The sequence below is a fragment of the Python bivittatus genome, unplaced genomic scaffold (assembly GCF_059951505.1).
Source record: "Python bivittatus isolate LINGU-HERP-01145 unplaced genomic scaffold, Pbiv_v1 ctg000850_np1212, whole genome shotgun sequence".
Taxonomy (NCBI): Eukaryota; Metazoa; Chordata; class Lepidosauria; order Squamata; family Pythonidae; genus Python; species Python bivittatus.
In genome coordinates, this window is record NW_028277112.1 from 63,568,398 (window position 1) to 63,583,694 (window position 15,297).

The window sequence follows — 15,297 nt, forward strand, 5'->3', positions numbered from 1 at the left end:
GATTTCTGTTCAACACACACAGATCGCTGTGCAATAGATTGTTTGGAATATTCCAGGGGAAAGTTTTTTGATGGTAGCCCGACTCCTAGATGGATTTTAAATCTCAATTACATTAAATGGCAGATATTCAAGTGTTGCAGATGGGACATTTCCAGGTAGCTGCTATCCCAAATGCCATGTATGAAACTAGAACAAGGAGTATTCTGCTACAAGAGTTTATGCAACTGCTCCCGTTCTACTGTTTCAAATATTCATCATGAAGGGAGAGTCGATAACCATCTGGAATATACAAAGATGCACCAATTGAATATATGTTCTGCATAAAAGTATCTCTGCAATAAATGCTAATTTCAAAATACCTTTAGAATGCAAATACAGATTTTTACAGCAAATGAAGGTTTCTGAAAGTGCACCCTGTACCCATTTTCTCTTTTCTAACTATTCACTGGCACAGGAACACAACCAAAAGAATGAATTTCTGTCTTACATGTGACCTCGTTAACATCGGTTCAATATTTGGAAAGATGGCTGTTTAAATAAGTGTTTGAAATCATAGAAAAGCAAGAAATGCTTGTTATGTTGTTTAATTAATGTGACAGATCTGACACAACTTCCTAAAGCTTATGAATTTTATTCTTTTTCATCTCCGTGTGTGATAGTGTAGCAGAGAGCTTTGTAATCCAGATTTCCTGCCGAGTCAATAGGGGAGGACTGAAACATCTGATCGATCTGTAGAACACAGAAAAAGGAAGAGTTTAGCCAATGAACATGACCAGGACAAGCCCAAAAACCACTGCCAAGTGATTCTTCACTCTTTAAGGTTGAAAATCATAGAAGCATGTCTACTAAAAATATATGCTAGACTCAAAAAAAGCATGTCTTTTGTTTACAGAAGTAACAAAACTAGAAGCCTTTATCTTAGAATTCTCCATAAGAGTTTTCACACAATTGAATTGCCATTTATTATGAGAAAAAGTAATTTCAACGAAAGCAACTTACTTCACTAGCCACCTTCCCACTGAAGAATAATGTATTAATAGTAATAATTAACTAATTTTTCTAAAGGACAATAGTTTAGTGTGGCCACTAAGTATATATTACATTAGCTACTGATTATAACTACAAATGAGTATTTAGAAGTCATCTGCACTTTCTTTAGATTAAACGAAGTTTTTATTTTCAGTGAGAGCCAGTCCTGTCCCCTTTATCAAAGAATCCATAGTTCATCTGCATGTTGCAGACCAAAGCAAATGGATTTAATCTCTGGAACTGAAAGTTTAGCACCCCTCAGCTGAACAGCTGTTGCCATTCAACTTCTTTTTTTTTTATAACTTTATTAATTTTTTTTAAAAGGGACAGTAAAAACAAAAACTAATATTAAGAGAAAGAATAAGGAGAAAGAATAGAAAATTGAAAAAAGAGAAAATAGTAAAGACCAAAAGTGCAGTAAAGAGAAGAAGAAACCACAAAGAAAAAAAATTACTTCTGACCCTCCTTGCAACAGATATAAGTAACAATATACATCAGACTCCTACTCTAAATTTAAAACACAACTTCCATTATTTCTATTCATCCATATTATTTCTAATCATCAGATCCAGACAACATAATTTCATTTTTTTTGTTTCCCGCAAAAAGTCCAAAAGAGGTTTCCAGTTAGCGTTAAAATTACACAATGTCTTATCTCGAATCAAAGCAGTCAATTTCGCCATCTCAGCCAACTCCATCATATTCACCATTCCTCCACTGTCGGTAATGTCTTATCATTCCACTGTGCATATAAAAGCCTTGCTGCTGTTATCATAAGCTGTTGCCATTCAACTTCAGCAGTGTGACAGATGCTTCAATGGCCTGGATTATGTAAGGCAGTTTCATGGATCCTTACATTACCTTCAGTGTTTTATTTATTCAAATCTGTTATAGTTTTGCAATTCAGGTTTAAATGAGGAGTTTGGAATAACAGTTATTTGTTTCAAGAAATTTCTTTTGAACTTGGAATAAGACAGTAAACATTTAGCAGAAGCCAGTAACAAATACCCCATCGCAACAGCTACAGAATTTGGTTTTTAATTGGGATGATCCTGGCCACAATTTAAAAAGTTTCTCTGAATTTTGAAAAACATCATTCTTAAAATGTGATAGAAGCTTGAATTTTGGATTACAAAAATACAAACCTCTTCTGCTGTAAACTTATCGCCTTGTGACATCATTAAGCGTTTCATGCTGTGGAAGAAACAAAGAAGAGACTTGTTTTAAAATTTTATAAAGGGTTGCATGTTGTATGGAAAAATTGCATACCTGACCATTCTTATGTGGGAAAATGTTTTCTATACAACAAAAGCCCAGTTGTATCCTCCTTCCTATGGGATATGTGCCACTGAAGTCTTGTACATTATTTGCAACATATGTTATATGTCTATGAAGGTGTCTTGATTTACTTGATTATTTAAGGGCACCATGGAAGGGCATATTTCTAAGCTGGAGTTCTTCACTAAACATTACATTACAATTTCCACATTCCATATGAACAAATGCATTCAAATTTGCCATGCTTTCTGCCTCAGTTGAACATGGTTAAAGTGGGACAGAGGCTGAAATAAAAATGTAAGGCAGATTTGGGGCCAAGTTTTACAGTGCTAATAGACAGAAATTTTAAAGACATCATTAGTTAGCTCCCCCAGTTTATGGTCTAAGTCACAAAATGAGTGTATAAGGGCCACATTTTGTCAGCTGAAGGGCCACAGCAGGCTTTGCTTGGCATCTTAAGGGCCACATTCTGAAAGTGGGCAGGGACTGAACCTGTGCTTTTGGGCACAGCTGGCACTTTTAAGAGTTGAAATGGGTTCCGTAAGCCTTTATAAGCAATTTGCTTCTTAAAAGACCTCTTCCCGGGCCAATTTAGCTCCATCCATTCTGAGAGCTGCAGAATGGACACTGGAAGATCACTTGTAGCTCCTGGGCCATACTTTCCACAGCATGGTTTACAAACCTCATGCCACAAACAAGACTATTACAAACAAGAACATGATGTGAAAGTCCAATTAGGTTATGCATCTGTTATTGCTACCACATATTTTGTCAGGAAGAGTGTTAAAGAGAGACTAAAGAAAGTAGGTGAGAATCTTCAGAGAAACTTGCTTCTGTTGAACTCTTCCCCCCCCCCTTTTCTCACCAGCACAAGGCCATTATTGCCAGCTGTCCTGTTGGAAAAACCTTGTCACTTGGTGGGTTTGCCTTTTAAATAATGCTGAATTTTTATTTACAATTGTTTATAATGCTTATAGGTTGCTTTGGGATTAGCCTGGAAGATGGATATAAATAAAATTAACTGATATTCTTAAGGAGTAATTCAGTGTTTTTCAAACTTGGTGACTTTAAGATGTGTGGACTTCAACTTCCAGAATTCCCCAGCCAGAATGCTGCCTGAGGAATTCTGGGAGTTGAAGTCCACACATCTTAAAATGGCCAAGTCTGAAAAACACTGGAGTAGCTATTAGGGCCAAACTACATTTATTTTATTTTTTTATTTATATATCAAATTTGTCACCGCCCATCTCGTTGAAACAACTCTGGGCAGTTTACAGCAGAGATCAAATTCATTAAAATACAGTAAAACAATCAAAACAATCCTAATGATAAATAACTTCCAAGAAAGATGAAGAGTTGATGAATAACTTGGGGAGCGTCATCAGGGCACTAACCACCCCCAGGGACGGTTAGAGCTCATGTCGCCCCATGCACTCTAGCAGAGCCAGGTCTTTAATCCTTTTCAGAAAGCCGGGAGGGTAGGAGCCTGCCACACCTCTGGGGGGAGAACACTTGCATCTTTAAATATGATTTTATGCAAACTATGTAAATGGTGATGAGGACAAGTAAACTGGCCAGATTGGTAGGAGGTGCCAAATTTGTTCTCTTTATCCCCATATTCTTCCTCTAACCAGTTGCCTTCTCAGCGGGTCCACTTCCAACCTCAAAGCAAAGCTAGAGGCAGCTGCATTTTCTGGCATTATAGAAATAGGGGTTTGCCAAGCATAAACACAGCACAATAATGATAATATCAATTATCAATTTTGTATGCCACCCAACTCCCAATGACTCTTTAGGTGTCCAGTACTTACTAATCCTTGTTAATATTGCCTTTAGCTTCTGGGTCAAACATTTTAAATGCATTCAGTATAGTCTCTTCAGTATCTGTACCTGCAGAAAATAGTGAGATACGGTTGAATTTGTTGGAACTGTTGTTCCTCGTGAGCCATAAAATCTAGAAAATTGGACTAGAGGACACAGCATCAACTTCAGTTGTCTCCAATAATTTGTTGAATTTCTGAGGCTTGGCTGCCTCATAGGACTATGTGAAAACAGCTTAACACATCAACATTGTCTATGGTCCCATGATGGGTTGACAAGTCATTAATCTATAAAAGGGAATTGTTTAAAGGGAAAACAATTACTTTGGTTTGGAAAACTAAAATTAGGACAACAGGAATTAGGAGCTCGAAGTCCATTTCCAAATAAAACAATTCATGCCTCTCTCAGTTTTCCAAAATGAGATACTCATTTTTCCAAATGTATTTGGTTCTAAGCATAATTTTGAACACATTTTGAGCCAAAAATGCCACTACAAAATTGAAAAGGATATGAATCTATGTGGATCAGTTGGCATCGAAAATGGTGAAGACTGAATTTGGCAACCATCAAAGTTTTCAACATTTCCTATTTATTTTTATTTTTATAGCCAGTATTGTTATAGGACAACCCCTACAAATAAACACATTTGTAGGATCATTATTAAGCTCTCATAGACCTAATTCAGGAGAAACAGAAAAACTTACGGTAGGTTTTTGGAAAAAAATGGCCTTAAAAGATAGTGCTAAACATACCACTTAACTTTTCTCCAAATAGGTTCAAAAACATGGTGAAATTAATAGGTCCTGTAGCTTCTTTAAGCATAGCATCTAATTCATCATCTTTGACATTTACTTTACCTAAAATAAAACAAAGAAATTAATTGCATCTGCCTTTGATACAGTTATCAAATTTAGTTACATTTTTTTATGGTAAATTCCACCAACCTTCCTTTTGTAAGTGCCAACAAAAAATAATGTTACCAGTTTCAAAAATTTCCAATTTCCTATTCCCATTCAATTTATATGTAGCTTAAAAGAACACAAAGAGCTCACGTCATTAATAACAAAAGTAGATTTTAAAGTGAACTTTTCTGCATTCTCCTTGAATCAGTAGGATAATATACTTAGAAATGAATTGAGAAATTATTTTAATTAACAGATTTAAATTACGTTAAGAGCAGAAAACACATTTACCATCAGTTGCCCTATAGAAAGGATTCTGATTATTTATTAAATGCTAACCTAATTTATTACGGTTTGTTTCTGTTGCTTGTATGCTACCTAACTGTAATTACCATTATTATTGCATCAAATTACAAAAGAAAGGAAGGAAGAAAGAGTGATTTTAAATTAAGATGAAATAATTTCATAATACTTGCCCAATGATGCATAGGTATCTTTTAGGTCTTCTTTATCTATGAAGCCATCTCTGTTCTGATCAATTAGGGTGAAAGCCTATTTAAAAAAAGGTATTTTGTATTGTGTATCTATTAGTTACTAATGTCATCTCAGTCCTAATCATATTTACTTGGATCTAAGTCCAATGTATTTCAATGGCTAGGAAATCAGCCTCAGAGCTTTTTCTGTACTCCAGCATTTGGAAAAGCAAAAATGTGATGGATAAGCTTAAATTTAGAGCTGCAGACTTCCATTTTTTTAACCTAGTAAAAACATTCAAACATACCTCTAATCCATGATTTAACCATGTTTTTTGAATAAACCCAATTGTCTGAATTCACCCACACTACTAAGCCATAGCCAAAAAAACCTCAGGATGCTTTAGCACAAGATGTGAACCCAGTCAATGCTTTTATGGCTCTATATCAGTTTAAATGTTGCCGCCTGCTGCCCAACCAGTTCTGAGAATTATTCTTTGGTGTGGAGTACTGATAATTTTGTTAGGATAGTCACTCCTCCTCCAGAATTAGCATTGCAAATTGTTCTATGGGAAGACGGAATGGTTATCGAATTAGCTCCTCTATTTGTTAGATAGATTCTTAATTTAAGTATTTGGACAAGCAGTAATGGAACGTATCAGTTTCCAAAAAATCAGCTTAAATTGGGTTAACAGTAATTCCCTTGGTTTCCAAGAACTACAAGTAATGTAGTTCTATGATATACTGTATGGTAGCTAAGGAAAAAAAGTTGAACATCACAATAAATAGCCATTCACAGGATAAACTGGGGGGACCAATGAGAGTTTCAATAGTATAGAGTAGGGTTTCTCAACCTTAGCAACTTTAAGATGTGTGGATTTCAACTCCCAGATTTCCCCACCCAGAGCTTAAAGTTGCCAAGGTTTTGAAACATGGGTCTAGAAGAATTGGCTTTTGTGGGCTTGAGGGCCACACTGGGCTTTGCCTGGCAGGTTGAGGTCCTCATTCCCAATGTAGAAGGGGGCAGGGTCTATAAGGTGCCTGGGTGGGGTTGGAATTAAAGGAGGGGGAATAGGTGCCCTTGGGAGGAGTTGGAATGGGGGGGGGAGTTTTGCCCTCCAATCAGGCTATGTTTTGCAGCCCTGACCACAAAAGGAATGTCATTAGGCCTTGCAAAACCCACATGGACACTTTCTGTGTTCCTACAATAGTTCAAGAGAGCTGAAGATTTTCCCAAGTCTTAAACATTTTCATTCAGCTTTGTTTGTGAGTCAAGCAGCAAAATGTTTATACCCTTGCTCTTTTCAAACATGAAAAAACAAGAAATCTATTTTTTAGTTTCAACTGCTTCCCACTGGAGACAGAGGAGACACCTTTTTTCTTCCCGTGAGGAATGAAAAATGGGATATTTCAAATCACATAGGTGCACTTTCCTCATGGCACAAGGATTCTTTTTCCTATGTTTTTCTCATCTCAAAACTACCCAGGGCAGATCTGGAGGCTTGGGAGAAAGAAGAATCCAACCTACCAGAAGATTTCATTCCACCAGTGGATAGACCCTGCATACAAACCATTGTGAATAGTATGAATGTATTTCTCACAATTGAATCTCTTTCTGCAGACATAACCTACTTCCTGAAAGATTATTCATAGATCATTTATTCCACTCTACATTTTCAAACATCTCAAGACAGTTAAAGTAGAACAGGAAGTAATGTATGGCAATCTCCCCCAGTCTGGGTGTCTTCAAGATACACGGATTAAACTCCCAGAATTTCCTAGCTAATATGGCTGTGCTGAGTGTTCTGGGAGTTGATCTCCCTGCAGCTGTGTTGGGGAAGCCTGGCCTAGGGATTTCATTTTTGCTAAGCAATTTGTTTATCGCGTGACTCATGATTAAAAGACTATCCTGTTATATCCCAACAGCCCATAGAATGATAATATATGATATACTAACAAGAATGACATTGTTAAATAAAATACAAAATTCCTGGATTAGAGGGGGAAAAGTTAGCAAACATGGTAGATAGAATCAGTCTGCAAATGAGTCTCACTTTTATATCATGTATTTCTACTTTCCTTCTTTGTTTCTGTCAAGGGTTTTCTGTTGGTATGATTTAGGCTGCAGGCTGATACACTGTATGCTTTCCTGGTAGTAAACCCCACTGAACAGAGTGGGACACTTCTGAATAAACGTCCAAAGGATTTTACTGTTAAAAAAACAAGTTAATGGGTAAATACAAAATAGAGTTGCTATTACCATGTCCTGCTCTTTGAAGTTTAGTTCATTTCTCTGATGTTACTTCAAAGCCCCAGACTTGCCAACATCTGTAGGCCAGTGTTTCTCAATCTTAGCAGCTTTCAGATGTGGACTTCAACTCAACCGTGCTGGCTGGGGAATTCTGGGAGTTGAAGTCCACTCATCTGAAAGCTGCCAAGGCTGAGGAACACTGCTGTAGGCGAACATTTACAGGGCAAGCACATGTAGAAAGTGAGAGAAAGAGAGAAAAAAGCCCTCAGTTTTAAATGAAACTGTATGCAGATAAATATTTGCCCTGAGCATCTACTCTTTTTAAAGTCCCATAACAAGCCATTGACGTTGGATGACAATGGATTAAGTCTTGTCCAGTTTTTACAATGGAAATACCCTTCATGTGCAGTTTAAAACATCCCAAAGGGAAATGTTCTTACTTCCTTAAATTCTTGGATCTGTGTCTGTTCAAAGTTGGAGAAAACATTAGAGGAAGCCCTTTGAGCACGCTTGGCACCGCCTTCCTTCTTTTTGGTTTTTCGGCTGGCCTGAAATGAAGAGAATGATGAATTCAGTTGGATCGTACCTTGTTCTGATTAGGCATTTAGAAGTAGATAGGGCAACCGATGTTAATTCTCAGGTTGTTTTTCTAAATAACAAAATGCAGCCTTCAATCTACACTGTTTTATACATACGGTACTGTACAAAAGCAACAGGATATGCAAACTGTAGCTTGGAGTTGTATGTGAAAGAAGCCAATTTTTTAAAATTAATATTTATCCTCTAAAAAGCTAATCAATCAAGTCTGTGTCATGTAAACCATACAGAGATCATTTTGTTATACAGGTTAAACTCACCATCTTTCCTGGAAAGGTCCTCTGTTTCTCTGGGAAGCTGTCTGTATCAAGCACTTCTTATATGTAGAGGAGGATCTTGTCTTTACAGATGGCATTCCCAAAGAAGATCTCAAATGTTGCAAGAACCCCTAGCCCACAAGACGACTCCATACTTGGTCAGAACTGCAAGATACCTTCTATTCCCTGGTGAACAAACAACAGTTAGTTGAAATTGTCAAGTAAGGCATTCCTTCAATTACTCTGAGCTGCAATATGTATGGTGGTGAACTCAACTGTCACTCAGGCTATTTTTGTGTACCTTTTGGACTCGTATATTATAACATGGTAAGAACAGTTTCTCACTGTGCAGAGATTAAACAAGCTTTAACTTATTAAGTTGTATATAATATAAAACATACAATAAAGGAACATCACAGTATTAAATTCATCACATAACCATGTATATCAGTATTAGTTAAAACAGAAATATTATATTCTTCCATACACAATTGGAACGAGGGTATAATTAAATGCATTTAATTTTTATGATCTAAAACAGTCCTGAAATTTGTTTATAGTTCTCTATCTTAACAATACCATCATCCAATGCATAAATGGAAGGAAGAAGCTATTCTTCTTCTTTGGATTATCCCAGAGGTAGTATATTTTTAAGGAAGGCTTCTCGTAAATGCTACTCTTGGATATTCTGAGAATTGCATCTGGAAGATGCTAGATTGGGGAAAGGCCATTTCTTGAAGATATAATTGAGCATGATTTGTTAGGTTTAGAGAAGATTTGATTTTATAGTTCCCCGCGTACCTTATTTTTGTTGTTGTTATAAACTAGAAATACAAAGGAATCCTGGGGAATTCATGTGTAATGGTACGTGGGAAGGACCTTGGAAGACTGGGTAAAGAAAAACTGCCAAGGGAACAGTCAAATAAGAGACAGCATAGCCAGCAGATGAATAGTGGGTGGGGCAAAAGGCTCAGAAGAGACTCTCCCTAGTTTCTCCGGCTGTAAAGGAGATGGGGCGGGGGGTGGGGAGAATTGTTCTTTCAGACTTGCTGCATTTGGGTTTAGTGTGTTTTGGACACTCAATTTAAAACTTTAAATTTAAATAATTAATTTAATTTAATTTAAATGATTCATGCAATTAATGAATCACTTTATGATTAATTGCAAAAAGAAACATGGCCTCACTAAATCAAATAATTAAAATGATGTGTCTCGTTAGAAATATTTATGGACTCACAATATTCTTGTGGAGTGGTTTCTGGCAGTTCAGATTGCTTCCTCGCAGCTGTTCATGCTAATAATATTCACTAATTATATTGTATTGTGATATTCTCCCTGGGATTTTGGAAGTTCCCTGTGTGTGTATCTTTAGTCTCTGATATTGCTTTCTTCTTTAGGATCCAATTTAAGGAACTTTTAAAGATCCTGTGTCTTAGAGTCCCTGAAAACATTTTCAATCTGTATCTTTCAAAAACATATATTATTTCTAAGTAAGTCATCAATAATAAGCTTTTCAAAAACTTTGCATAAACTGTTTGATGTATTAAACATGGCATATAATTTTTTATTTCTTTAAACAATGTATAATATAAAAAACCCTTTATTTTTCATATAAAGATGATTAAATTCATAAATGCTGTAGGATTCCTGAGCCAGTAAAAATTCTGCTTATCTAGTTTATTCTAGATTGCTGTGTACCCTCCCTTGGGGAAGGCATTTGGTTGAATAACCCGTTCATTCCAAGACTTTTAAGAAGTATCACCTTATAAAAATGTTGACGTTATTTATAAAGGTAAAAGCTTTCTTTTATTTGATTTTAGATATACTTTATAAAGTTAAAAATGGGATCATCTTAATGCAAGGGATGAGCAGAGAATGGAAGATATAACTTGGCCCCAATTCAGCCGTTTGTCAAACTGGTTCATCTTAGACAGGTTCACAAACATACCCATACACTCAAATGGAAAAATGTATGAGGAACAGTTGGAGACATTGGATATATTTAGCCTGGAGAAGAGAAGACTGTGGGGAGACCCAATAGTTGTATTTGGGTATCTGAAGGACTGTCATGCAGAAGCCGGGGTAAAACGGTTCAGTGATGTTTCAGAAGACGGGATAAGGAACATTGGGCTTAAATTACAAGTATATTTCAGTTGGACATTAGGAAAATTTTGCTAACGGTAAGAGTAATTCAACAATGGAACAGACTTTTTCTGGAGGTGGCATCCTTGCTGTTGCTGACAGTGTTTAAGCAGAGGCTGGATGGTCCTCTGTTGGGGATCCTGAACTAATGGATTTCTACAGGAAGTTGGATTAGATCAGTGTTTTTCAAACTTGGTAACTTACTTCAACTCCCAGAATTCCCCAGCTAGCATCTATGGTTCTATATATGCATGAACCATTTGACTCAGGGCTCAGTGCTTCCCATGGACTATAACTGGAAATCGACAGACAGCTTTAAATAAAAATTTCAAAGGGGAAAAAAAACATTTTAGGAGGTGAAACTTGCCAAATTGCAAACAAACAAATGCAGGAGGCCATTTTTGTTGTCATTCTAAGCACCTTTGCATTGTAATTCATTATTGTAAGGGAACTGTTGAAAACATTTTAACTCCTTTGTGGAAAAAAGATACAGTGGTACCTCGGGATACGAACTTAATGCATTCCGTGACTCTGGGCGTATCCCGAGTTGGTCGTAACCCGACGCAAATTTCCCCATAGGGTTCAATGTAAATCCGGTTAATCTGTTCCGCCCTCCGAATTTGGTCGCACCCCGAAGCAAATTTTCCCATAAGGTTCAATGTAATTACCGTTAATCCGTTCTGGCATCCGTGGACCACGCGTCAGGGGCGGGAGAACGGCCGGGCGCTGTGCGGTGCAGTGCCACGCGGCAGGAGAACGGCCACAGACCACGTGTCAGGGGCGGAAAAATGGCCGCAGACCACGTGTCAGGGCGGAAAAATGACCGTATCCCGAGGCGGAGTTCGCACATCGAGGTAAATTTTTGCAGCCGGAGCTGGTCGTAACCCGAAAAGTTCGTTAGTAGAGGTGCTCGTATCCCGAGGTACCACTGTAATTTTACTCCTCCTGAGAGGGCCAAATGTATCATGTTTCAGGTAAATAATTGATTGGAGTTTGTGCGTGAACAAGCCTATGTTGAATGGTTTTTTAAATTATATTTTATGAAAGTAGCATAAAACAATTCAGAAGAATAGGAGCAATAGGAGTTCCTGTGGAAGTCTTTAGTTTTTTTATAGAGCACTAATAACTCCTTTTCCTTCCCCACTTAATTTTTGTGGGTTTGGGGTCATTTATATGGCAGTGATATCACTATACAATAATCATGCTCCCAGGCAAGAAATCTCCAATGTTTAATATTAGATGCAGGACGTAGCAGCAGGACTGAGCCCCAGAACCAGTTTATACTCCCAGTTCTAGTTCCCGCCTTGGTGTAGCAGCTTAGTAGTTACCACTAAGGGCAACATTTTTATTGGGCCAATTCAAGTCACGACAGAGCCAAATTGGCTCACGAAGCAGGCCAGTGCACGTCTAATCAAAGAAATGTTCTCCATTGAGTTTAATGGGAAATATTCCTACTTTGGGCCCTTAGACTACATGCACAAGCGACATTTTATTTGTATGCCCAAGTCAGTGTTTTATTTATTTATTATCTTATTTTAGGCCCTGTCAGTACTAAAAGCGTCCCTTGGCCGTGGTTCTCCGAACGCTTAAAGAGCTTGGAAATCCTACAGACTTTGCCTCGGGATTTCCGAAATTCGATCCGTCGTAGCTCTATAAACATTACGATCGAGGTGACTCTTCCATTTTCTATCTCCGCGTCTCTCCCTTGCTTTGTAACGCCTAGGGCCCTGCGTCACGGCGCTCCCGGCGTGCCTGCGTTCTAAACGGCTAGTGCGTCACATCCGTTTTCCTTCACGGGGAGGAGGAGGAGAAGATGATTGCGCCCGTGGAGGTTTCTCCGCTGATCAAGGTGAGCGGAGGCGCTGCGCGCGTCGGCTCGGGCTTCCGCGGGTCCGGGTTTGCGCGCGCCCTGTCTCGTGGTAGGCTAGGCCTGCAAACGGGGGCGGCAGCCGGCGTCCCCCTTTGGTCGGAAGGTGACCGTGGAGGTCATGGGGAACGGCTGGCGGGGAAACGGTCGGCCTGCCTCCTGCCCTTTCGGTCCTTCAGACCCAGCGTCTTTCACGTAGCTCGTCTTTCCTGGGCTTTCGGGGGAATATCCCTCCCCCCTTCTCCCCTTGCTCAGATGACGTCTTGTTCAATAAATCTCTCTCTTATTTGCAAACCTTTCTTTTTCAAAAGTGTTTGTACCTGGCCTCTCAGTCAGACCCTTCAGAGCGCTTAAGAAGAAATTCTTAACAGGATCTACATATGCCCAGAGAATTAAAAAGATCCCTAGCTACAAACTAGCTGTATCAATCAGAAATATATTGATGAAATGTAATAGTAACAACTATATACACGCATCACAAGAGTCTGTTTTAAATGCTGTTTAAAGACCATTTTATCTTGGCCAAAGAATACATGCGTTAGCCCTGAGAGGTAGTCCAGACAAGAAGCACAAGTATGTATGAGTACTAGCTCTATCTTTATTGTGAGGTTATATTAACAGATTCTTGCAAGCCTGAAAGTATTTCTCCCCTGCTTTACTTTTACTGTCCAGAAAACTAGGGGGGATCTCTTCCGAACCGCTTCACATGTCCCCTCTGCTTCTGTGGGCTGAGATATTGCAGCTCTCCCTCTTGCCTCCCAAGGCCATTCCCACATGCCATTACAATATGAAAATGTGCTGTTAAAAGCAAGTGTAAAAAAACAAGTTGTATATAGTTCCTATCAGCCCTTTAGCATGTTTGGATTTTTAAAATGATGGCTTTATTATTGAAGATAATTGATGCAGTCATAGAATTTGTTTGCTCAGGTGGGGGTAGGCACTGGAAAAATTCCAGTAATTACATCGTTCTGAGTACATTTCATAAAAATTAATAGTGGGAACACAAAATGGTGTAAGTACTGGAAATATTTATTTATTTATAAATTATAAATATTATATAATGTCTGAATTCAGTCTGCATATGAATTAAATGTAATATTAAGTTTTGTATTTCTGTAATTTAAAGTTCTGCAGATACTCAGCACTGCTGTTGGGAATCATTTATGGAGCAAGAAGATATGGTAAGAGGTTAAGAAAAATCTAATCTTTTATTTGGTCATGTTTGAATTGTGAGTAACTGACATTTGGTTTTGAAAAAATGCATTCCAGTTAAGCAAGTATGCAGTTAGAGAGTACTGTAATATTTTTGTAGCAGATGCATTTATAACCAGCTGTTTCCTCTGACTTAACAATTATTCACACGCATCTTTGTGTTCTAATAATACAGTCTGAAAAGTCTTAGATCACTTTGTGTGAAAAAAAATGAGTGTACAAGATTGCTTGTTGCATATTAGTATCAATTTACTTTTCACTGCTCTTGATTGGCGTCTGTGTCAGCACTTACAAAGTTCAGATATGTATGTATTTATTTGTGCACGAACAGTATAAGCATATTCAGTTAAATATTTCTATAAAGCATTTTAAAAACTTGTTTAAAAACCCATTCTGATATGGAAATTCAGAGCAAAGTAATAAGTAAAAGAAAAGAGGAATAAAGTAGGAAATAGTATATTATACTATCTTTCTATACTCCCCTTTTTTCTGTATTTTATGAACTTGCATCTTAGTAATTTAGTTAAATGTTAGCAATGCTAAAAATGGAGAACAAGTCTGATCTATTGTGAGGCTAAAATTATTCCAAAGACCTATGTTAAATATTTAATTGTATATCTTGAACACCACATGCTTTTACTGAACTGAATGCAAAGAACTGTGAAAATTATAAACCATTTATATTTTCTTTGAATATATATTGTTTTACTTTACAATAGCTTATTTAAAGCCTGTTGCTGAGGAAGATAGGAGAATAGAAGCAGAGGAGAAAAGGAAGCAGGAGGAAATGAAAAGAATTGCAAAAGAATTGGAAGAAGGTATTTTCTGTAAACATGTTCATTCTAATTTTTTACAGAATCGTTCACTTCATATATATATGAATTTTTCAATATAGTAAAAACGTATACAAAACAAACAATAGAAAGTGAGAAAAAGAAAGGAAATAAAGAAAACATACAATTATGCCTTCTGCCTTTCTACTGAGTACTTATCTTAATCTTTTTCCCATCCTCTTTGTGCCTTTTTAATCCCCAAATCCTGAAATAATTCAAACTTTTTTCTTTCAACAAAAGTCTATATAAGGTTTCCAGTCTTTCAAAAAAAATCTTTCTCATCTATTTCTCTGATCAAACTGGTCAGCTTTGCCATTTCTGCAAGTTCAGTAAATTTTATGATCCAGTCTTCTACTGTAGGTATTTCATTGTTTTTCCAACTTTTTGCATACAACAATCTTGCCGCATGTGAAAACTTTTTTCTTGGTTTTATGTCCTTACTGATAAATGGCTCCAGAATGACTAATAAGAAGTACTAAATTAAAAGGTCTTAAAATCTAAAATTGACATATTTTTATTACATGTACCCTAGCTTGTGTTCCAGGTTTTGGTTCAGTCAAATTGTGGATGGCCCTAGTTGTTTTGACAAAATTAGAACACGATCTGTTACACATTTGAAACAATTTTTTTGTGTG

At 37.3% G+C, this 15,297-nt stretch overlaps 1 protein-coding gene across 1 annotated transcript; it reads right to left on the minus strand.

Moving 5' to 3' along the window:
- Positions 1-600: 600 nt before the first annotated feature.
- On the minus strand, positions 601-12,593 carry MYL5 (myosin light chain 5). The gene is made up of 8 exons (XM_007431936.4): positions 12,363-12,593; positions 8,612-8,794; positions 8,195-8,302; positions 5,507-5,582; positions 4,881-4,985; positions 4,119-4,197; positions 2,175-2,223; positions 601-729 (listed from the first exon to the last, which is right to left on the minus strand). The coding sequence occupies exons 2-8, from the start codon at positions 8,612-8,614 to the stop codon at positions 631-633; spliced, it is 519 nt and encodes a 172-aa protein (XP_007431998.1). The 5' UTR covers positions 8,615-8,794; positions 12,363-12,593; the 3' UTR covers positions 601-630.
- Positions 12,594-15,297: the final 2,704 nt, after the last annotated feature.

Coding starts and splice junctions, on each gene's coding strand:
- MYL5 (XM_007431936.4), bottom strand. Junction 4,986..5,506: donor AGATACCTATGCATCATTGG/GCAAGTATTATG, acceptor GTTTTATTTTAG/GTAAAGTAAATGTCAAAGAT. Junction 730..2,174: donor ATAAGTTTACAGCAGAAGAG/GTTTGTATTTTT, acceptor TGTGTTCTACAG/ATCGATCAGATGTTTCAGTC.